A 23341-nucleotide genomic window follows, 5' to 3' on the forward strand; every position below is an offset into this window, starting at 1 on the left:
GGAGAAAACAAGACAGTGTTGAAGGGCTGTTGGGAGCATCCTTTGGGCAGGTGCTTGTTACGATTGTGGATGTAGCCATGTAGTCTGTGGATTTTCCCAAGCTTGGCAGTTTGGAGGCTGTTTGGCATTTGTCATTGTACCTCAGAAGCTGATACCAAAGAATACTGTCAGTTTGGATTCCTGTGCTCTTTCCTTAATTCTCTTTCCAGATTTGGGCACCTGAAAGCTCTGTTTCTGCTTTTTTTCTTTTTTTTGTTAAAGCAGATACATTCATCTGAGAAGCTTATTGTGCTGAGGACAAAATGCTTAGTTTATGTTCATAAAAAAATATTTGAATGTTCAAAAAAAAACTTTCCAGATGAAAAGCATTGAGTCATTAAACAGTGTTTTATTAAATGGAAGAGGTTTCTTTGTAGCTTAATGTTCAGCACTGAGAATTATACAGCATTACATATGAGTGTCTTTAAATCATGTTTTATGACAGATTGAATATGAGAAGAAGAAGAAAGAAGATGGAAAACGAGCTCGAGCTGATAAACAACAAGTGTTGGACATGCTTTTTTCAGCCTTTGAGAAACATCAGTATTACAATATTAAAGACCTGGTGGACATAACCAAACAGCCAGTGGTACGTACTGCAAGTCTTGTAAATACAACCATTTTCAGTAGTTACTAGTGTGTGTATTTTACATATCCAGAAAATAGTTTAATGTATATTATATGCCTTAGAAACTCCTCTCTAAATATGTTTACAACAAACTGAAATCACCAAGTTTTAGGTTCAGCATTGTAGGACAGTGTAGAATGCCAAACATTGGTATGAGTGTCCTTTTTCTTGACAGAGATGGTTTAAATAACCTAAATGGTCTCTTTTTTATTTAGGTTTGTTTTAATACTAGGAACCAAATTCAAAAATGCTCTCATGTCTCCCCTGCAACTCCTGTCCTCACTGAAGCCTAGTTCTCTTGGCAGTAGCAAGCTTGTGTTAATCTATGGTTGGCCCTTCCCTCAGCTTCTGAACTTTATTTTGGAACCGGGGTTGCTCTTTTTCTATATTTCGTGGGATTTGTATTAAATGCAGGGATTATCCATGTTAGGAGCTCAGGCATTGTGACAATGGCTCCAAAAGTCACTGGATTTCCTTGACAAATAGGGTAATTTTTAGGTTAAGAGTTTAGGTGGTTGATATTTAGGATTTATTTGGGGTTTTCTTTTAAAGAGTGTTTTGATACACAGACAAGAGAAAGCACCAAGACATCTGCATATGTGATGGTATTGTTGTCTTGCAATGTCTGTCAGCCTCTTCATGTATGAACCATAACTTTCCAGTTCTTTCCCTTCTTTCCGTGTTCAAGCTTTCCTTGAGCAGACCAGGCAAGAATGGGTGGGAGACACTGACATGCAAAGGACCTTTGGTGGTTTTGATGCTTTCCACTGCCAACTTCATTATCTATCCTCAACCCAGCTGCAGATTTCAGAAGACTTTAAGGAACTTAATTATGTTTGAGTCTAAACGGAGCAACAATGTCACAAGCTGTTAGAGCTAAAACAGAAGAAAGAACAGTAACAGCTGGATTATGGAAAAATACTCTGTTAAAGAAAAGGGGCAGAAATTAAGATGCTTATTAGTTTTGCTCACTTCACATTTAGAATGAAGTGTATCTCTGTCAGCATTTGTGTAAGTGAATAATCTCTTTGGTTAGAAGCTGCATGAAGATGTTACCCAAGTCGAATCCATGTAGGTTCACTGTTTTCTAGTGCCTTGAAAGAAAGTTGAAAGTTGAGTACCATATCTTCCATTCATTTATCTCGAGTCAGCTCCTTATCTCTGTGGCAGTGAAGGTGTGTGGGTCATGGGAGCTGAGAAGGAGGAAGGAATAGAAGGAAGATATGGAGATACGGAGGAAGTGGCAAGAAAATTTTAAGTGGGTTGGTTTTTGGTTTTTTATTTTTGGTAAGAGAAGTGTGGCAGTCACTATCTCGATCACTTTGAATGCAAGTCAGTACAGATATATCTCATCTACCATGACATCAGCTTGCAGTAGTCACCCACAACTCCCACTTAAGCCACTGGAGAACTTGAAGTTACAAATAAATACAGGTATTTTTCCTACATAATGGTAAATGTAAATAGTAAATTTAATCATTGCTACAGAATATGTTACATATTACACAAGAAATTGCTGCTATCTTTTTTTGTGTCATGAAATCATAAAACAAGTATTTTCTAAATGTAAATTACTGCTATATTAGGGAAACCTGGATTTCTTTTTAATTCTAATGCAAAATAACAATTTGCAGAAGTAGGCAAATCTTTTGCCACCTACCCAGATGTAAGTATTGAATGCTCCCTGGAAATACTGCAGTAATTCCAGACTTGGGCTTTATGGCTGAGAACATAATACAACTCTCTGTGAGGAATCAAATATTTGTGAAGAATGGAACCAGGATGGAGCCAGTGGTCTAAGATGAACTGTATTTTTTTAAAAATTGAGTATATTGTTTGGATTTTTTTCTTCTATTTTAGCTTTAAGTAATGGTTGTCCTAAATACAACGGGGTTTGTTTCCTCCTCAAAGTTTCAGGATTTTCAGAGCTTGTAAATTAACTCCTCAGAAATTTTTATCCCATAATTCCATTATAACACTTCATGTGGAAAAAAATCATGAGGAAAGGTAGAGCAGAGCAGAGAATGCTTTAAATATATGAACAGATCACCTACAGATGAATGTCTGTGCTAGAATTAAATGTACACAAACACACTGCATCCCTTTCTGAGAAAAAATCGTTGCTCCCTGATTAGCAATCACCAGGCTCTAAAATTCAGTATTTGGCATCACACGGAGTAGTGTGGGGTTTCTCTCCGTGGTACATTATCAGAGCACTATGCTTCAAGATGTATAGGCCAGCCTGGTGCAGTGTAGACCCAGGTGGGGAGTCCTGGTTTCTAGAAGGAGAATTGATCCTGCAGGAAGAATCATAGCATCCCCTGAACTCATCTCTTCAAACCACTTGCGCTCAGGTACAGTACAGCACAGTGGGATTATCCATGTTTCATAATTGTCTAAAAACTCCAGCAGTTCAGCGTTGTCTGTGCACACACAGTGGTGTTTTGGGGTTAATGCTCTCAGCTGCCCTCCCTAACACCTCTGCTGCCTGGCTGTCCCCTGCAGGACAGATGGGAAACAGGAATATGTGGCAAATCCTCAGCTGCTGCAGTTCATGGTTCCAGCTTGAGGTGCCATTATCTGTGGCACAGACCTTACCTTGCTTTTCAGTTTGGGTGGGTTTTGTTCCATTTCATTACACTCTTGGAAGTCTTTCCCTGAGAGAAGCAGAAGTGCCTGGGTAATTAGGTCTGAAAAGTAGTTGAAATTAAAAATAGCCTTCATATAGCTGGGTGGATGGGTTTGGGTGAGTGCTGTGCAGAGTTCATTCACAGTGGTTTCACTCTGCCTGAGCCCAGCAGCAGCATCACACGCTGTGACCCAGCTTCCCAGGCAGACCAGATCTGCCAGCTGAGGATTGCACATGAATGTTCCTCATGGCACTGAGTGCAGTTATGGTGGATTTTCTCCAGTTCTCTGTCCATGTCATCTAGAGCAGAATTTAACCTTGCAGCCAGGTGTTTCTCCCACCCACTCTGCCATGCTTTGAAGTGTCTGTTGATGACACTGCCTCGTGTGCAGGGATTACAGAGCAGACAGTGGATATGCAGGTGTGCACATCTGCACACACCCATGCAGAAGTGGCTGTTTCACCTGTTCCCAGCACCTTTTACACGGTGCGTGGTGCATCGCTGTCGTACCCGGGTACCTGACAGGAATAATGACGGCATCTCTGCAACAGACGAGGTGTGTGAGGGGACGTCGGTGATCTCCTGCTGCCACCTGCTGGGGTTTGCATCTGGCACCCCCGAAGGCCGAGGAGCCATCCCTGCACAGTGAACTCCCTGCTGCTGTGCCCAGCTGCTCTCCTCAAAGGAAACACCCTAAAAAGACCCTAAGAAAGTGGTTCATATGCACATCTGTGACAGTCACATTTCTTACATGTTGCGCTGCTTTGCATACTTTTGATGTGTACCTGGAGAGGGAGAGGAAGGATAAGTTTCTGTAAAAGACACTTCTTTTACTGTCTGAGAACTTTTTTGTTTATGTATTTCCTAGCTTTTCCATTTAGCAAAGGGGGGAAGAGTGTAACGAACAGACCTTAAACAATCAGCCTTTCTTATTTTCCTGTGTCTTCAATATCTGCTGTTTTCTTTTTTAATGGAGTATGTTGACATTTGCACTTAGTGGAACTGTAGATGAAGGAAATACAAGTATTCCAACAAGTCCAGTTCAACATAAGCACTCCAACAGGATTAAATTGCTCAAACTTGAGGAATTATGAATTAAATGTGGGGATTCTTAAACTGTGGTCTGTGGTTGCTATGACAATCCACTCATCTCAGTCCCAATTAATAATTAAACAAACAAGCAGGCTCTTGTGACTCCTAAGAAAATTACTGGTGTTTATTATAAAGAGTGAAGGAGGGCAATATCAGTGAGTTGTGTTTTGTCAAGGATTATACCACTGGTATAATAGCTCTACTTGTTTTGGTTTTTTTCTTTCTCTTCCAATCCTTAATTTTAAGGTATTAGAAAATTCTCAGATGTCTACTCAGCTTTCCTCTAAAAATGAGACCATAATAAAATGCTTAAAGCTTTGCAAAATGGCATGAAAACCAACAGCTTGAGGATTTGAAAAAGTGTGAATAAGGCAAGGATTTTCAAGATAATCCCAGCCCAAGCAGGAAGAAAGGTCAAGAGCTTTTAGCTCAGTTGGAGGAATTCTAGCAGGAGGAAGATGTGTGAGCTAATAGTTCTCAAGAGGTGCTGGTAACTTCATTTCAGCAGCCCCTGGAGTACTTGCCTCTCAGAGGGACTGCCTGGGAGCTGTCACCCCTGGGACTCAGGTGCTCCCTGCTGCATCTCTGGGGCTTCCACTAATCCCTGCTGGTGCCTGAGGGTCCAAGTCTATCCCAGAGTCCTTCCCACACCAGTTAGTGCCCATCAGCCAGCTGGGCTGTCTGCCCCTTAGGACTGTATCCATGCAGTTGAGCAGGTATGTAGGAACTGTGGCAATTGTCTGCCTGTTTAATTTGAACTTTTGTTTCCTTTCAGATATACTTGAAAGAAATTTTGAGAGAAATAGGCATCTACAATGTGAAGGGGACCCACAAAAACACATGGGAGCTGAAGCCGGAATACAGACATTACCAAGGAGAGGAAAAGAGTGATTAACAAAAACATTTATGATGTAAGAGAGACTGCACTGAGGAAGCTGTGGTGTTTACAGACAGGACTGAGCACAGTGCAATTCTGTAAGGATGAAGATAAATTAAAGCAGCTGATAATTTGTAATTTTCTGTAGCCTTTTTTCCCCAAGGACTATTTCTTGTATGTTTCTATATATGCTTTGTCTTTGGACAGGAAAAGTTTATAGATTAAACTTGTATTAGAGGTATCTTTATTAGAAATCTTTTGAGTTCTCCTCTTACTTTTTCTTGGTAGCTTTGTGGCTTTTCCAAGCCTCGGTAACTTTAATGGAAAATGTGTCTTAGAGGAACCCATAACTTTGTGGGCTTGCATTCCAATGTAAGCAGGTTAATACCCTTGGTTCTCCTGGGGTCAGTCAGGGCTCCATCTGGAAGCCTGCAAATGTGCATAACCTTTTGTGCAGTGTTTGTGTGGAATGGACAGGATGCTCCTCTTGGTATCAGGCTTTGGGGAAAAACAGCCACAACCATGGTGCTCATCACAATCCTTAGACTCCCTGGGAACAAACCAATGCAGTTAAAAACCCATAAAATCTGTGGGAAGATGTCAGTCCCCTCCATGTGATTACTGAGAAAAAAAAATGAAACAGAAATGTCGGTAAGGTACAGCAAGGAATAGTTTTATCTTTTGTTTGATTTTTATGCTGATACCATACTGTTTAAGAATATCAATAAAAATATTATTTTAATTTGTACCACACAATCTTCTACATTATTGACTGAACACATGATTTAGGTGGCATAAGTCTGGTTTTTTTTCAAAGCCTGTTTCTATTGCTGGCTTTGTCACTGTGTTCCTCTGTGGTTTGGGAAAGATTGCTAAATGTGTCTGTCTCTGTTCCCCTGTTTTTGGAATGCACACTGCAAGGGTTGTCCCTTCAACAATCCTTTTTAGGAGGGAGCAGGGAGGGGACTATTTAATTATATTCTCAAAGGTTCTATGTTAAAAAGCGAAGAACACAGAGTGGGATAACCTCATTGTTATATCTGTAAATGAAGGTGAGGTTTGATAGCTCAGCTTTTACATTCTTTCATGTCCTTCAGGTGTATACATCATTTCGCTCACAGGGAATGACACAGGGAAGGAAACATTCCATTATTGGTGCACTTGGAAGCAATGAAAGGCTCAGGGAGTGATCAAATGCTTTCAGAGGTTTGTAAAACAACCCTTATACATAAGTCATACGATTTTGCTCAATTTTTTTCTAGAGCTGTCTGTGTAGGTATCTCTCCACAGCTACACTTCAGGCTGGTGCTCATTGTCCTGTGGCATTAAATGCCCAGTTCCCAGGAGAGGGACTGCTGAGAGTTTTGAAGAGCAGATCACATTCCGGGGGGGGGGGGGGGGGGGTGTGCTTTCATAAATTCTGCCACTGACTTGTGTCTCCTTGGGCTCTACAGCAGGACCCAGCTTGCAGATGGCTGCAGGAGCCATCTGAGGATGCCGAGAGGAACACAGGAAGTCAGCCTTTGTGTCTTGCTGTGGAACATGACGTGCTCCCCGGCAGTAGCCAGAGCCTGCTCACACTGCTGTCCTCATCGTACTGCTCAAGTCCTCTGTGGATTTGTGTTCAGGGATGTGTAGGATGAGAGTTCCTGCCTTTCATGAGCTGGGCTCCTTGGTGGGATCCGTGTCCTGTTTCAGAAACTGAAGTACCCAGCAAGTCTAGGTCAGCTTCTCCCTTGTGTTGCTCCTTGCAACCATTCAGGGGGATGCCATGCAATACTGATTAAGCAGTAATTAAGTAGTAAGTGTAATTCAGGTAAAAATGACTGTGCCATTTCAGAGGGCAATGGTTACCTTGAGTGAGATCCCCAGCAGGATTTAGTATAGCAGGAAAGCTTTAGATATATTTCTGGTTTTATGTGAGCTGCTTCAGTTTGTCTTTGGTCGAGAGGGACATAGTCAGCATGAAATGCCTGAACATGTAACTAAAGGAAGTATTTCATTGATCTGCACTGCCTTTGGACAGGGTAAATAAGCTCTGCTCAGGAACAATGGAAAACATGCAGAGCACTCTATTTTTCATGGGGTTTATGGTTTTTGCAAAGGGCTAACTTTTTATGGGTGTCATTAAAAACATGTAGGGTTAGAAGTAAACAGAAAAAAGCAGTGAGTTTTCAACCTGCAAGCAACCAGGAAGTTTGAGGAATGCCAACGTATAATGGTTTGCTTGCAGCCTTCTGTGGAGTAGCACCAGTTATACTGAGGAGCAGAACAGTGCTCAAAAATGGACTTAGGAAATGCTGTATCAGAGTAAAGTAAGAGAAGATAACCAGCAGGTCTAGAAGCCAGGCAGCTTGTGAACTGCTTTTTTTACCTGCTTCCTGCATGATTTTGAAGTTTTTCTAGCATGTTAGGTGCAATTGGAATTTTAACCTCAAAAGCTGTCACAAAATCCAAGTGGTATGAGAGAAAGGAACAATAAGCCCACAGAGGTGCTGATCGAGAACATGAAAGATGCTCTCCCATGCTGGCAGCAGAACCTGTGTCATTCATTCAAGGGCTCTGCTGGCTCCTGCCTGGTGGGAGCACATGATAAAGGTGAAAGTGGAGTTTTTAAATGCCCTTGGCCAGGTCATCATCCAGCCTCCAGCTCAGCTATGGGATCTTGCAATATAAACCATCATAGACACAGAAGCATCAAGATAGATGCTGCTATGGGTCCCATATGGTACCTTCTGCAGTAACCCAGGGCACTGCAGGACTAGTCTAAATTCATACAAGGCTGGTATGATTGAGAATTTGGTAGAGCCTCGTTTGGATCCATCCCTTAATAAGCAGGAAAACCTCTCCTGCTCCACTGTGCTGGTTCTGCACATGGCCCTTACACAAGTGCTGTTGGCAGGATTTCCATCTGCCAGAAGAGAGGCTCAGAGGTGCTCAGGTCTGATTCCCTGGCCCCCCACTTTTGGATTAATTTAAACTCTGGACTTGCAGCAGTGATGAACAATTCTCTGCTGGTCTTCCCAAGTGCTGTTGTCTCTGCTTGATGCTGAGCTTTGTTCATGCAGATGTTCTTGAATATTAATGGTCAAAATGCTGCCGGGCGAGCAGGTCCCAGAGGCATGAGCAGAAGTTTCTGTGTGCTAAATGCCACTAAATGAGATTAAAAGCACATCCACTCTTCCAGCACTGCTTGTCCAATATGACCAGTTTGAATCACTGGAAATTTCATACTTGGTAAGCTCAGGCAGTACCAGCAGGGACCTGAGCAGACACAAGGTGACAGCCAGCCCTTTAGAGATCCCCTGCTCACTCAAACCCCCTTCTCTTTCTCCCCACCCCAGGGCAATGAGGAGAATCCAAGCAAACTTTGTATGTTGAGAAAGTTCAGTAACTGAAAATTAGTAAAATATAGTAGTAATGGTGAAAGGTTAAAAAAATGACCATAGAAAAACAAGTGATGGACAATACAAGTAGTCACCCTCTGACTGATGGCAGACCCCTCTTCCTGAACCCAGGCAGGCCTCCCTTCTGGGTAAGCCTGCCCCATTTATATACTGGGCATGGCATTCTGCAGTATGGAATATCCCTACTGAGCACAAGCCACCTATCCCAGCTGTGCTCCCCCCGTTCCTTTTGCATCCCTTCTCACGGGCAGAGCATGAAACAGCAGAAAAACGTCCTTGACTTAGGGTAAACACTGCTTAGCAGAAAAACAGAACATTAGTGTGTTATCAACACTGCTTGGATTCCCAATCCAAAACACAGCACTGTAACAGCTACTGAGAAGAAAATAACTCAGCAATGAGCACAGTTGAGTCAGGACACAGGGGGATTCGGGATGGCACCTGCTGCCAGGGGTGGGCTGGGGCAGCTGCAGCCAGTGGATGAAGGGCAGAGTTCACTCCCTGAAACACTTTTTTGTGGGCAGCATGAGGAAGCACCAGAAGCTGCAGGCAGTTCTGTGGCTGCAGCAGAAATCATCCCTCCCTGCTGCCACAGGAGGGGTCAAGGGCACCTGGCTTGAGTGCAGGCACAGCTGGAGGTAGAGCAGCTAAACCTCAGTCCTTGAACCAGATTATTTCAGTAGCAGTAGTGGGGTTTTGTTAGCTGAGGTCCATTGTGAGGAGGGCAGGAGTACTCAGCTTTACATGGCCATTTCTTGACTACTCTGTTACAAAGAATTTGGGAACCTAATCTCTAAAAAACTTCTTGGACATCTATGTTTGTGGGCATCCCCTGCTAAAAAGAATCAAACAGCTGGTCTGCTTTGTGCCAGCACACCTGCACCTTGCTGAGGAAAAGAAGAAAGAGGCTTGCTCACTTACATGCCAGCAGTGCTTCCTTCCTGTTGCTGGTGGTTACAGATGGGAAGGTGAATCCCAGCTGTTAGCTCCCAGGATAAAGTGTGGGCTGCAGAGAAACAATAGTTCAGCATTTTTATCAGTGTGTCCAGCTGCTGCTACATTGGCATCACAGAACCAAAATGGTCTTTAAAAGGTCTTCGAGGATGTTTGGCTCCTTTCTGCCTGAAGTGGAAGGTAATGAATGCAGCTCTAGTGGATTAAAATGCCCAGCAGCCATGTGCATCAACAACATCCCACCCACTCCTGCAGAATACACTTGCAGGGTTGCCAGGATTTGCTGGCATCCAAAAAAAAGCTCCCTCAAGCCACCAGCCCTGGCCACAGGTGCTTGGCTGTGATCTTTGCTCAACAGCTTCCAGCTGCAGCTTCAACCAAAAGGCAGCCAAGACACAGGGACTGCAAGCCAGCAAGAGTGTGATCTTGGGAATAGATTTGGTACTGTTTAGGCCAAAAACTTCCAGGCTTGGTTAGGGATTTTTCCTCCTACCAAAACATTTATCCCTGAGTTAATGAACATGGTGTTCACCTGCTGCACACTGCCGCTGCCAGCTACAGAGATTTCCTGGTCCAGAGCAAAACACCCCAGCTCACAATGGCAGCGACACCCCAGGGAAGTGGCTACAGAACTAAACCACAGATGGAAGTTCACAAGAGCAGAAGGAAGTATCCTATCTGCTCCAAGCGAGCAGCAGAGTGTGAGAAAGCAGAAGTATTTCAATGTAGATACCACTGCTCTTTAATGAAAGCATCCTCTCTGAACGGCTGTCATTGAAAACACTGCCAAGATTGCAGTGGGCTGACCTGTGCCAGCTCAACAGCCAGAGACTTGCTTAGGGAAGAAAGCAAATTGCCATTTTTCCATTTTTTTTCCACATTTGAAAAAAAATTAGTCTTATTTTATTTGGCAACAATCATGCCCTAAGCTTATCATAATTGCCTGCTGGCTGCGAGCCGAGTTAAAAAATAAATTCACAAAAAAAAAAACCCAACACCAATCAAACCCAACTGTTTCCTGCATACTTTTCATTTAGAATATTCCCTTTGCAGGTTCTCCCTCCTTGTGTCAAAGCTGAGGGCTGCACAAGGCTCCAAGACCATCACCCACTTGGGCTCTGGCACCCACCCCCAGCCCGTGCTCAGTGGGCAAAACTCAGGGCTGGGCACCCCAGAGGAGACAGCAGTACCTCTCCCAGCACACCAGATGCTCCCTGCACTGCATGAACAGTCCCAGGTCTGCACCCTTTCTCCTCAAAGCAGCTGGCCAAGCAGCAAACCACTGCTGTAGCAGCATTCGGACATTAACATCAGCCACTGGCACACAGAAAGTGTTTGGGGTTTTTTGTTTGCTTCCAGAGGGCAAAAATAGAGTGGATTTGTGGGTGGGGTAGCAAACTAACACAAAAAGCAGGCATTGAGGGGCAACAGTGTTGGGGGGAGGGCAGAAGGTCAAGGGGATCATGGGACATCTGCCCAGCAGAGCAGCTGCTTCCCTCAGCCCCAAGGCATCACTCCTTTAACCACAGAAGTATGAAACTGAAAAGGCTGGTTTTTCCTCTCCATAAGCAAATCAGCCTTCCTTCCCCTGTCAGCATCCAGCTTATAGTGGGTGCAGGAGCAGCCTCCTGGCCCCACAGAGCCCGAGACTTGAGCCAGCATAAGGAAGGTTTCTACCCAGCTGCTTAACCTGCTCCACGAGGCACAGGGAAAATAGAGTTTGGATCCTTCCCAAATCCACTGAGAGTATCCTTCCAGGAATGAGAGATTCAATCCTGATAAGCACATTTTAAAACAAGGCAGGGCTAATAACTCCAAAGCTGTTGTCTGAAGTATGAAGTCTTTCCTTTCCAAATCACTTCAGCTTTTCAGGCCCAGGAAAGAAACAGCTGCTTGAGATGAAGATGGGCCAGAAGAGTAGGAATTACGCTATGAGGAACTACGCCAACTTCCTTCCCAGTGCAGAACTGCGTCATGGGCTGTGGACAAGCACATTTACCAGCACCAGGCCTCCCCCTTCACAGCATGTAGTGACTCCCACCTCTCCCTCACCCTGACTTCACAGCAGCCAGCTACCACAGCAGTGCAGCTGCGACAACTGCTTGTCACTGCCGCAGTCCTTCCCTGCCACACCCTCCCTGGTGCTTCTGACAGAATTGATGCTGCAGAGCAGCAAGACTTATCCTCTCCCCTGAGAAACTATAGGCAGCAATGCATTTTTGGGAAGTGCAGTGAGGGCAGCAAGAACACTACTCTTGCAGCTCACTGAAGAAACAAAATCCAGCATCTCCAGAGCCTTAGAACTTGATACTTCATTGCAGCAGGCTGAAAGGAGTCTTCCCATCAGAGGCTGTGCGGTGCAGAAAAGCACACCTGCTTGGAGCACAGATCTCCCTAGTTAGGAGTGTTTGCACACACAATTAAGTACCCCAATAAGCCTGGTGTACAGACAGGATGACACACAATTTGCCATTCAACCAAGCAGCAAGGCTGTGCTCATCATGCTTTGAAACACCTGCTTTTCAAAGCAGCACTGCATCTGTACACAGGTGCCACGTGGCAATTTGCTCCAGGCTGGTGCCCAGGGCTCCCAGCCTTGGCAGGACCAGCCAGGCAGGGGGAGGAGTCATTTCTACTCCCACATACCAGCTACATGGAGTTTTAAACTTTAACTCATAGGAGGTGGGAGCCAGACTGAGGGGCAGCACAGTTATACCAGCACTGCCCTGCCCACACTAACTTTACTCAGCTGAGAAGTAAAATTCTCAGCTGTTTCCCTCTCCTTTAATACTCCCATTTTTAATGAAGATGCAACAGGAAAGGGAAGACAACATCCTTACCTGGCCCAAATAAACACAATCTGTAAGAAAAGCTAGACTTTAGGCTTTGAACCTGCCTCCCTGCCTTTCAGCCCCGCTGGGTACACCAAAATTGTACCTTATCCAGAAGAGAACTAAAATGGGGTTTATTTAACCAGACAGGAACCTGAGAGATAACTAAGGCACACTCCACTCCCTTCTCCAGTCTCTCACTCCTCCCAGCCTGCTGCCATATCTATCTCACCCCTGCAGAAACCCTCCTCCACCTCCACCCTCCAGCACCAGGGGCCAAACACTGACACAAAGATGTGAAAAGTCTGAAGGAGATAAACAGTTGGCAAGAGGGCCATGCCCTCCCCTTTTTGGTACCTTAACCTCCCTATCCCTCTGCCATCACTGCAGCAGGAAAAAAGTTAATGATTAGCAGTCCAAGGTAACATCCCTGGTCAGGAACACGGTCAGCAGCAACACACTCCCTTGCTCCAGGTGGGGCTCTGAAGGAATTTGTGTTCCTTTATTCAATCCAAACTGCCATGAGGTCAGACAGGTAGAAAGCGCAAGGAACTCATTACTGTTGCATCTCAAGAGAGAACCTAGGAAGCAACAGTGTTTGCTCCAGGTCTGTCAAACAGATGCATTCCCCAACAAAGCACACAGCAGGAACTAAGTTACAAACACTGCAAGTCTGACACACAGGCAATCACCCAGTTTGGAAGCAGTCTAGAGCAGGGCTAGGCTGCTCTAGAAATTCCAACATTTCTCTCCAAGAGGCCAAGTACAGAAAACCCCCAAATCCTGCCGCTTGACTGAATTCTAGTTCATATGTTCCCCAACAGCTGTCAAATACAAAGTACCACAGCCAGGCTGTGTTGGAAAACTCAGCCATTTTACCTTCCCTCCCCAGTATTCCTATCCAGCCTCCTGCCTTAATATTGGAGACATCCTACAGCTCAGAAGAGGCTCAAGTACTCATGTGACAAAGCAGCTCAGCCAGCACTCCACCTGAATAGCACATATTCCATTCTGGGATGTTTTTATTATTCACTTCTTACCTCTTCCAGAGATAAGTCCCTGCACAGTCACAAAAGATGAAGGTGGTCCATTCCATTAGAACAATTCTTGGACTTTGCCTTACTGACCTCAACCTGCTTCTGCACTCCAGTGCCACAGGCAAACTGAAATCTGTCTGGAAACAGTCCAGTTGTAATGCACTAGCAGCAGCCATGCTACTGACAGCACCCAATCCATGGCGCAACCTGTCCTTTGAGTGACCTTGAGAGACACATCAGACCAAAGGACACCACCTAGAATGAGTTTAAATGAGTTTTATTTTAGACAACCTACATGATAGATGTTTTTTTGTTTTTTTAAAACAATGCCTCCACTCCAAATCAGGGTCAAAATAAGTGAATAAAGCTCAAGATGACATCAGTCCAGTTGTTAGACATTGCTGATTCCTGGTGTTGTGCCGATGAAGAAACAGCAGCCAGCTATGAAGACAAGTGATCCAAAACCATACCGTTTGATTTGTTACTGAAACAAGAGTAGCAAGTGTTAGTTGAAGGGCATGACAGTAACAGCAAGTTTCTGTAACTTGTTTGTGTATTCCCCAATTCAATCTGAGCTGCCACAGTCAGGCAGGCAGAAAGCGCAAGGAAGTTATTTTTGCATCTTAGTGCAAACCAGGGAGCAACAGGAAAAGTGCTCATGGTCTATCAGAGGATGCTGATCATTTTTACAATTGTACAGAGCAACTGGCACCCACCAGCTGCTGAACAAGCCAGGTGGAACACTCATTCACACCCTTCCTGTTTGACACACCAAGGTTCAGATTTCCTCTCAAGTAAGAGCATATCCTGAACAAGTACCAGAGCTTACAATATACCTGCTGTCTCTGAAAACAGCTGCACCAAGAAGCTGAAGCAGGTTTTACTGCACATGGGAACACCCTGCTACTGTTCCTTTACTCCACCTTAAAGTAGACAGAGTTATCCAAACAACATATCCAAAAGATGTGCTCCCATAGAAGAGATGCACAGAATCTTCTCACAGGAGGTACCTTCCAGCTGATCCCCTATTCCAGGGCCAGGACAGACATCCATCCCCCCTCCATCAGGCTGTGGGAGGTGCTGAGTTTGTCTGGCCAATTAAGTGGATTCCTTTCATTGGGCAACTGCTCCACACCAGAATCTGGCTCATCTTTACATGACTTGCATAGCAGAAAGACTCTGAGAGGCTTTACAGATAAATTTAGCTGTCTATATACAGACTTCACAAGTCCACAATGACTGGGCAGAGCAACTGGTGATCGATCCCACACTGCAGTGAATTCCATGGGTCACCAAGCAAGGCAAAAACCCAGAAGGGTTGGGATCCAAATACTGTCCTGTGGCAACCACATTCCAATACAGAGTAGTTAAAGCAGACCACAGGAGCTGTCCTGAGCTCAGGTAGAGTTAGAGATTCTAAATAGAATAAGGTTAAGTACCTTTTATTCAAATATTACTATGTTTCCGAATTTAGGGCAACATTTAAACTGACAGTTCTTGTACAAGGACATCAGATTAAGTGAAAGATGGAACATGACCATGCAAGGTACTTCACAATTAACTCCCAGAAAAGGGATCAAAAGAATGCTCCACTTCAGAGGACCTGCTCTTGAATCTAATGGTTTAAGCCCATCCCCAATTATACACATCTCACCAGGGTCATTCCTTCTGCATTTCTTAGCCATTAAGTCACCATGAATCACTGCAGTGACACTATATCCCTTTAGTACAACTGAATAGTACTCAAAGAAAGTTTCAGTCACTTTGTAGAATATGAAAGCACCAATCAGGCTGTACTTACACAAAATTTAAAGTTTTCAAACCAGCAGCTACTGTTCAACTTTAACAGGGATACAGGAGAACAAGAGATGAAGGAGCTCACCATGTAATTGGGCCCATTCACCCAGTTCAGTACTTACACATTTCTCAATTTCTAAGCCATCCTTAAAGAAAATCATATATGGGGTCACACCGTCCTCACGGAAATCCAGGAGAGCCACCATTCCATCTGGATTCATGTTCTCCCCTACAAAGAACTTCAGAAGAACGTGCCACTAAGACATTTGCTAATGCCAGGAGAAAATAACTTTTTATACACAAACAATGCAACATCACCAAGTTCAGTTTAAAGGTATCCCTGAACAGCCATGGGGATTTTCCTTCTCTGCAGCTCATCCATCTTAGTGCCACCATGGTTAACACACCAGAAGAAAGGGATGCCATCCAGAGGGACCTTGACAGGCTGGAGAGGTGGATCCATGGGAACCATGTGAAGTTCAGCTGGCCAAATGAAATGCCCTACACATGGGTCAGGGCAACCCCAAGCAAAAATAAGAGGCTGGGCTCGAGAACAGATTGACAGCAGCTCTCAGGAGAAAGACCTGGGGTGTTGGATGACAAATAACTCTGTGTAACCCAGCACTGTGAGCTTGCAGCCCAGAAACCCAAACGTATCAAGAGGAGTGACCAGCAGGTCAGGGAAGGTGATTTTGTTCCTCTGCTCTGCTAAGACCTCACCTGGAGTTCTGCATCCAGCTCTGGAGCTGGGATCCCAACTCAAGAAGGACATGGACCTGCTGGACCAAGCTAGGTGGGCCATTAAGATGGTCAGAGGCCTGAAGCACCTCTCCTATGAGGACACACAGAGTTGGGCTTGTTCACCCCTAGAGGCTCCAGGAGACCCTACAGCACTTTCCAGTACCTAATGGGGGCTACAAAAAGTCTTGAGAGGGACTTTTGACAGGGGCACGTTGCAATAGGACAACAGGGAATGACTTTGAAACTCAAAAGAGGGTAGATTTAGATTATATATTAGGAAAAAATTATTTACTGTGGTGGTGGTGAGACACTGGCACAGGCTGACCAAAGAAGCTGTGGCTATTCCATCCCTAGAAGTGTTTGAGGCCAGGTTGGATGGGGCTCTAAGCAACTGGGTCTGGTGCAAGGTGTCCCTGCCCATGGCAGGGGATTGGAACTCAATGATGCTTTTCAACCCAAAGTGTTCTGTGATTCAGTAATTTTATCATGCTGCTATGAACAGAGTAAGAGATAGCAAGGGCCAAAGTGATCCACCTTCCAAGTCTAACTGCACAGTCTCTGAATCACTGCAACAACAAATGTAGCTAACTACAAGCATTACCAGCTGAAACTAGATCCCCAAACTGTTAACAGTCATTGACTTGTTTCTCCTCCCTGGCTCTCAGGGCCCCTAACACTCTCAGAGAGGGTCAGGTTAGCACCCTCACAACAGGAGCCCTCAAAATTCTCAATAAGCTGTTCAGCAAATGAACCAATTACAGCTTATCAATACTGCTGTAAGGAGACAACTTAAACTTACCTGGTAATTTTTGAAGTTGGCAAGGATGTGTTTGATTTGTTCTGCAGCCCCAGTCATGAAAGGCTTTACTCTCTCTGGCTTGTGTTCCTCGAGTCTGGCTTTGATTCTGGAAGGAGAAAGAAAAAAATGTCCTGAAAACATGTTCTAGTTTAATAACATCTCTGTCTGGCAGGATTTCATAGCAGAAGGAGTAGCTACCTGTCAAACTTAGATTTTGCTGCTTTTCCCCCCACCTTCCTCTCAAAGCCCACAAATTTTAACTTAATTTTCCAAGTAAAAGCACTGAACAGCACCTGCCACTCCTACCAAGGTCATTTTATGACCAGGCTAGTGATAGGCAAAAATCAGTAAGCCCTTTCCACAGCAGCAAGAGTTATCACCCACCCATGTCACAAAGCTTCTTCACTTTCAGTAGTAACCCCACTGAACACCAACCAACAGAAATTACACTGTGAACTAGCAAAAAGCCCCATTCACACACATTTTTTTAGCTGTTTACATTGTCATGCTAGAAAAGCTTCAGAAGCTTTTCTTTACCACCTCAGTCCCTTCCACATGAAGGTTTGGCATGGAGAAATACAAAAGAAAAGAGCAAGGTTACAAGTAAGATCCAAAGCACATGATCAGGTCCTCTACCTCAGCCAAGATAAACACAGAATATTCCAGCACCCATTCTTTGGGACTCCAGTTCTGCCAAGCACTAAGACATCACTGACGTTCACAGCCAGTTTCACACCTGTATGGGAACTAACGCCTACCAGGAATAAATCCAATGTTGTTTTTATAATCTCAAGCACATAAAACCACAGCAATCCAACTGAAAGGAAATGTCTACCAACACTTACGCTTTCATGTAATCCTTGATGTACTTCTTGTAGGATTCTTTTGTGAAGCTGGTCTCCTGAAGGTGGTGGTTAATTACTATGTCAACACCAGTTATGACCGTGGCTTCTGTTCCATCTCCCTCAGGACCTTCAGCAGAGGCATTGCCACCAATTAGAGAGTCATCAATTTGACCCTCTGTCCTGGTGACCATCTAGATTTAGAGACATCAAAAAACTTAACGGCTCTGCAAAAAACCTTAACGCTACCGCTCTTACACACCTATGACCTGACAGCAGGGCACAACTCCAAAGACACAGTGCAGTGCAAGGAACCTGGCTGCAGCTTGAGCACTAATTTCCCAGTGACAGGAGAAGGGGGAATGGGTTCAAATTGAAAGACTGTAGGTTTAGATTAGGTATTAAGAAGAAATTCTTTACGTGGGAGGCACAGGCTGCCCAGAGAATCTGTGGATGCCCCATCTCTGGAATTGTTCAAGGCCAGGCTGGATAGGGCTTTGAGCAACCTGGTCTGGTGGAAGATGTCACTGCCCAAGGCAAGAAGGTTGGAACTAGATGATCTGCAAGGTCCATTCCAACCCAAAGCATTCTATCATTCTATGACTCCCAAGCACGACTCCCCCCACGGCGCCTAAGCCAAATTCCATTACACTCAGCCTAGCTGACCCGGGTTCTCTCAGGCACCACCCACGGCAGCACCAGGCGCTGGGCCGAGGTGGGTCTTCCCTTCTCTCCCTCCCACCTCGGGCTCTTCGCAGGGACGCCACCCGCCCTCCCCACCGGCCGTGAGTCACCGCGGCAACCCTTCCTCCCTCCCTCCTTCGGGCCGGGCGGGCACTCACCTTCCCCTCCACTTCGAGGCACAGGCCGTCCGCCACCTCCCGGATCTTGTAGATGTCCGAGAACATCTCATCCTCTGCGGGGGACACACAAACACACACACACCCCCAGGCGCGTCAGCCTCCGCCTCCCGGCACCCACCACTTTCCCCCATCGCTCCCGCCCCCGCGCCCCCCCCCCCGCCCCGGCCCAGTCCCGCACATGCGCGGCGGCACCACCGGGCCCAGCGCCCGGGCCCGGCCCGCGCTTACCCCCCCCCCACCCAGCTCCGAGCGCCACCCCAGCCGCCCCTCCCGGCCGCGGCGCCCCCCCCCCGCGGCCTTACGGCTGATGCAGTCCCGGTAGATGATCATGGCGGCGGCGGGGGCGGCGGGGTCTCAGCGCAGCGACCCGGGCGCGGGGCGGGAGCGGGGCGGAAAGGGCCGAGTCAGCGCCTGCCGGGGCTCATATAGCGGGCACGGCCCCGCGCGTCACCGCGCACGCGCACTGCGCGCCGCCCCGCCCCTCCGACAGCGGCGCCCCCGCGCGGCCGCGCCCGGAACCGCCGCGCGAGGGGGGCGCGAGCGTGGGGATCCCGCAGCGCAGGGCGAGGCAGCGCCTCAGCGGGAACCTGTACCCGCACCTCGTACGGCTTCCACTGAAGGCCCCTTCGCCATCGTCACTGCCCTCCTTTGGACTCTCTAATAGCTCCATGCCTTTCTTACATTGGTGGCACCCAGAGCTGCCCCCATCACTGGAGGTGAGGCCGCCCCAGCTCAGAGCAGAGCAGGACAATCCCCTCCCTTGCCCGGCTGGCCGTGCTGGGCCTGATGTCCCCCAGGACAGGGCTGTCCCTCCTGGCTGCCAGGGCACTGCTCAGGTTCAGCTTGCAAAGCGGGGAGCAGCGTTTCATCCTTCCCGAGTCAGAGGGGGTCAGGGATGGCAGGGAACCCTGGAGAGCAACCAGTCCTGTCCCGTGCCAGAGCAGGGCTGGTGCCTCTCCCTCATTGCCTGTGGTTGCATTTAATGGGTTTCAACACCAATTTTCCTCTTCTAATCATTTAATCTCTCAGTAACACTTTTCTTCTTGTCTAACTTCTTAAGAGGTGTCTGGGATGTGTGATCACTGGCCCTTTCCTGATTACCCAGAGTCACTGAGCTGGGATGATCACATTTTTCACTTTCTTTTTTGACAGCTGGTGCAAGGTGGTACAGCTTTTGAGCACATCTATGCATCCTTTCTTTTTCCTCAGTTTTGTTTCGTTTTGTTTTGCTTTGTTTTGTTTTGGTTTTTTTTCAGGGAGGCAATAATGTATATCCACTCTCTTTTCCTTGTGTTGTATTAGGAAGCATCTTTGCACACATATTTTCCAAACTAGCCTCCCATTTAACACAGGCAGCCTCATAAATCCACACACTGACTTTCCCAGGAGAAATGCTCCCAGCTTTTCCCAAGCACGCTGGGGAAACACTGCTGCCAGGGTGTCCCTTCTGAGGGCAGCCTGGCAGGTGTGTGTCTGTCTGAGCTCTCCTGGCCACTTCCAGCTGCTGCCTCCTTGATCCCCTTGTGTGATCCCCACACACTGCTGAGGGGCTCTGCACCTTGCAAGAGCTGTGACATGGGGACAGAGAAAGTCATTCACCCTACTGGGTGTACATGGACATACATTTGTTCTACTGGGTGCTGCACCTCCTCCAAGTGAGTGATGTTTTCAAAACAGGGAAATAATTAGGAAGCTGTTGGACTCTTCCTGTTATTACTCCCTCAGGGAAACTGAGTTGGGTATGTTCAGAGACACTGCTTATGTACTTGAGAAAGGGCTGGCTGGGGCAGGGATATTTTTCTTACTTTTCTATGGATAAGTGAGATTTAGACCAGTAGTCAGGGTCGAGATGAAAGACAGAAGGACAGTTATGCCTAGACCTCTTTTTCCGCCTTTGGACATACTTTTCTGCAGCAGCCTGTCACAGCTGAAACAAATCTAGACCTCACTTGAACTCTGATTCTTGAGAGACATTGATAAAATGCCGTCAAAAGACATCATGGGACCTGAAACGCTTAATGTTGCTAATGATCCTGGACTTGGCAGAGACATCAGGGCACAGGACACAATTCCCTGTCCCACACCTTCCTTAGGCAGTAAATTACTCATTGCTTTCTATGTGAGTGCCAGTAGAGCTCCCTTTTTATCTCCTCCTCCCTTGCTCTTCCTTCCTTTGCTCCAGATATCAGTGCCCTTTTTTTTTTTTTTTTTTTCAGATAGTCTAGCTGCTTACATAATCTAATTAAATTTATAAGTTGTTCTCTGCTGGTTTTCACCTTCAAGACTACTGCTGCTATTTCAGACCTCAAGAAGGGGCTTCTGCCCAAAAGCTTATCCTGTTTTTTTCTCAGTGGCAGCTGGCCTGATAAAAGATAGCCCCTCTTTTTACAAACCACAGTAGAAAAAGAGCAACTTACATCTTTAGCAGTGTGTTGAGTGACAGGGGAACATTTGGCTCCTTCTATGTAGTGTAATATGCAGCTAAAAACATCCAGTTAGTAGGTGTGCTTCAATTTGGTTTTATTTTTGAGAGACTGTTCTAGAAAATGGATATTTCTGCAGTAGTCCGGAAGCCTCTTACAAATTCATCAGTTGACTCAATTTGCTGAAGTCAGGCTAGAAAGCCTTTAGCACAGTGTGAAGGTAGATGGACCTTCAGGTTTCTTTGCCTTGCCTGTAGGTCTGTATTAAGAGTTGCAGGTGTAAAATGTGAGATGTCATTGTAAAATGTGTCTGTTAAATGGGTCAAGGCTCCTGTGTGAGCACCAGTTTGATGTGGAGTTAAGTTAAATCAGTATCAAGCTGAAGTTAGCAGTGTTTTAATTGGCATAGGCTTCACTGAGGTACCAGTTTTCCTGTGATGCCATATAAACTGAGAATTACATCATGTGCTGATACTTTGTGAAACAGATTTGAAAATGCACTTTTTTCCCTTTTTTCTGAAGCCAGTGACATTTGAGAAAACCTTAGTGTTCCTCACCTGCTTTCTGTCCAAGCAGCCTCTTCAAGCACTTCTCACATCTAGCCAGAGTTGGATTCACATTTCAGAGCGGTAAGTTAAAAATGTGGTCCCTCCCTCCACCTTTTTAGTTGCCGATTGACAGCCAAAATGATGTGACAGGTTTTCCTGATAGTGCACCTCACCTTTGGTGTTGTGTAAATCCCGAAGGACTGATGGAAATCCAGATGAGTCTTCTAATAGTATCTGAGGAGGATTTTCTATGCAGGTGTCTGAAGAGTCTCACAAGAAGCCTTTTTCATGGAAAGCCACACTTCAGAGAATTGTGAATTACTGCAGTATTACTTCCATCAAGTATTAGCATCTGGATATGGCTGTGCTCAACTAATTGTGTCTTGGATTAAATTACCAGATGACAGCTGATACTACACCATTCTTTCCCTAAATACAAGTACATTTTCAGCCCATTGTGTCAACTCCCATTGAGCTGTAAGGAAAGGGAGGAGATCCTGCCTTCAGCTATGTCTCCTTCGGGGTGCAATCAGTGGAAATAAAGCAGAGGTGAGGCTGAAGGAAGGGAGGTGATACTGGGCTATGACATAAGGGATGGCACCAGTGTATTCTAACCTTTGTAAATGGCTGTGAAAGTCACATAATAGTGGTGATGTTTTACATCATTTGCTGGGTGTGGGGGAGAGAATCCTCCACACACAGACACATACATATCTCTTGGCAGAAAGAAACTGGAAAAATGAAGATTAAAGGATTGAGCAAGCCCTGGCACTGCAGAGAGGCTGTCAGGACAGTCTGTGCCCAGTGCCCAGTGCTCCCTTCCCCAGTGCATCTCCCAGCACAAAGGCTTTGGGAGAGGGGATGCACGTGATCAGCTCATGTCTTCACAGATCTGTCTGAAATTTACAACTGAGACAAAGAGCTGTGACTTTGTAGCTCCTCTTTCAACATACACAGATGGAAACTGTAGTTTTTAGTAGTTTCCTTCAATTTCTTTCCCCGGGGCATTTCCAGGTAATAAAGATTTGATCACTATATTTTACCCCTTCTTATTAATTGGGAATTGATCTTACAAAAGATCAGACTATCAGTTCGATTCTTTCAGGTGAATTATGTTATGAGTATAGTCAGTCTTCCAGTGCTTGGCAATTCTTCGACTGTTTTGGATCTCGAGCCAAAATTCATAATTTAGATTTACATTGGCAGTGTACTAAGCCTGAATCCCAGATCCCAAGATTACTAGTTGAAGGAGTTAAGCTTTGATCATTAGTGTAGCTTATCAGCACAGATCTATTCACAAATGATAGATCATGTTAGATTGGACTAGATAAATGAAGGCATTCCAGACAAAGGCATCACTTTTTAGAATACAAGGAAGGTCGTCGGTTGAGCAACAACCCCTCTTGCGCTCAGAACAGATGCAGGTGTTCTTATCTTGGCATCTTCAGTATTTACACAGTTCCTGTGGCTGCAGCCGGGACCCTGAGCGCTCTGTTCCTCTCGCTGGCTGCTGCACTTCTGCGAACAGACACAGAGGTCACTGCGCAGCCATAAACCCCTTATATCTGTGGCACTGTTTGCACCAGGCTAGTTCACTCAAACTCTGCCCCAGGGCGTGTGAGGCTGTCAGCCGGCACTGCAACTGCTGCATTTTTAGGAAAAACTATGAAGCAAGTTGCTGCCCACCTGGAACTTTATACTTACTAACCTTATAAACATCCCTGTGACTGAAAGGGCTGTGGTAGAAAGGCCTGCCCCTGATCTTTGGGTCAGTGTGTCCCACTGATGTGCTGAATGATGGAATAGAGGAATAGAAGGTTCATTCATTAAAGT

At 45.7% G+C, this 23341-nt stretch overlaps 2 protein-coding genes, 1 long non-coding RNA gene and 2 other non-coding genes across 7 annotated transcripts in view; 2 read left to right on the forward strand and 3 right to left on the reverse strand.

Moving 5' to 3' along the window:
* The window catches only part of GTF2F2 (general transcription factor IIF subunit 2), an 84821-nt gene extending 74188 nt beyond the window's left edge, over positions 1-10633 (forward strand). Inside the window, exons 8-11 of one of the 3 annotated variants that reach the window (XR_015284596.1) lie at positions 485-628; positions 5165-5364; positions 6364-6472; positions 6721-10633. Coding sequence is in view for 1 of the 3 variants with exons in the window: in XM_086881248.1 (XP_086737374.1) it covers positions 485-628; positions 5165-5284 (264 nt within the window). In the remaining 2 variants the exon portion in view is untranslated. Of the gene's footprint in view, positions 1-484; positions 629-5164; positions 6020-6363; positions 6473-6720 lie in introns of those variants that run through there. The other 2 variants (XR_015284597.1, XM_086881248.1) reach the window with 2 other exon arrangements.
* A 2315-nt stretch (positions 10634-12948) lies between these two features.
* Positions 12949-13084, reverse strand: LOC111926585 (small nucleolar RNA SNORA31). Its single transcript, XR_002863082.1, has one exon. It is a non-coding gene; the product is annotated as a small nucleolar RNA SNORA31 (small nucleolar RNA).
* A 672-nt stretch (positions 13085-13756) lies between these two features.
* Positions 13757-19028, reverse strand: TPT1 (tumor protein, translationally-controlled 1). Its single transcript, XM_086881250.1, has 6 exons — positions 18840-19028; positions 18517-18590; positions 17678-17868; positions 16833-16938; positions 15415-15531; positions 13757-13979 (listed from the first exon to the last, which is right to left on the reverse strand). The coding sequence occupies exons 1-6, from the start codon at positions 18865-18867 to the stop codon at positions 13977-13979; spliced, it is 519 nt and encodes a 172-aa protein (XP_086737376.1). The 5' UTR covers positions 18868-19028; the 3' UTR covers positions 13757-13976.
* LOC111926577 (small nucleolar RNA SNORA31) lies at positions 14045-14174 on the reverse strand. The gene has a single exon (XR_002863081.1). It is a non-coding gene; the product is annotated as a small nucleolar RNA SNORA31 (small nucleolar RNA).
* Positions 19029-21502: 2474 nt separating the features above from the next.
* LOC111942443 (uncharacterized) lies at positions 21503-21924 on the forward strand. The gene is made up of 2 exons (XR_002870550.2): positions 21503-21589; positions 21765-21924. It is a non-coding gene; the product is annotated as an uncharacterized LOC111942443 (long non-coding RNA).
* The last annotated feature ends 1417 nt before the right edge of the window (positions 21925-23341 follow it).

The sequence above is a fragment of the Cyanistes caeruleus genome, chromosome 3, assembly GCF_971803275.1.
Source record: "Cyanistes caeruleus chromosome 3, bCyaCae1.hap1.1, whole genome shotgun sequence".
NCBI classification, from domain to species: Eukaryota; Metazoa; Chordata; class Aves; order Passeriformes; family Paridae; genus Cyanistes; species Cyanistes caeruleus.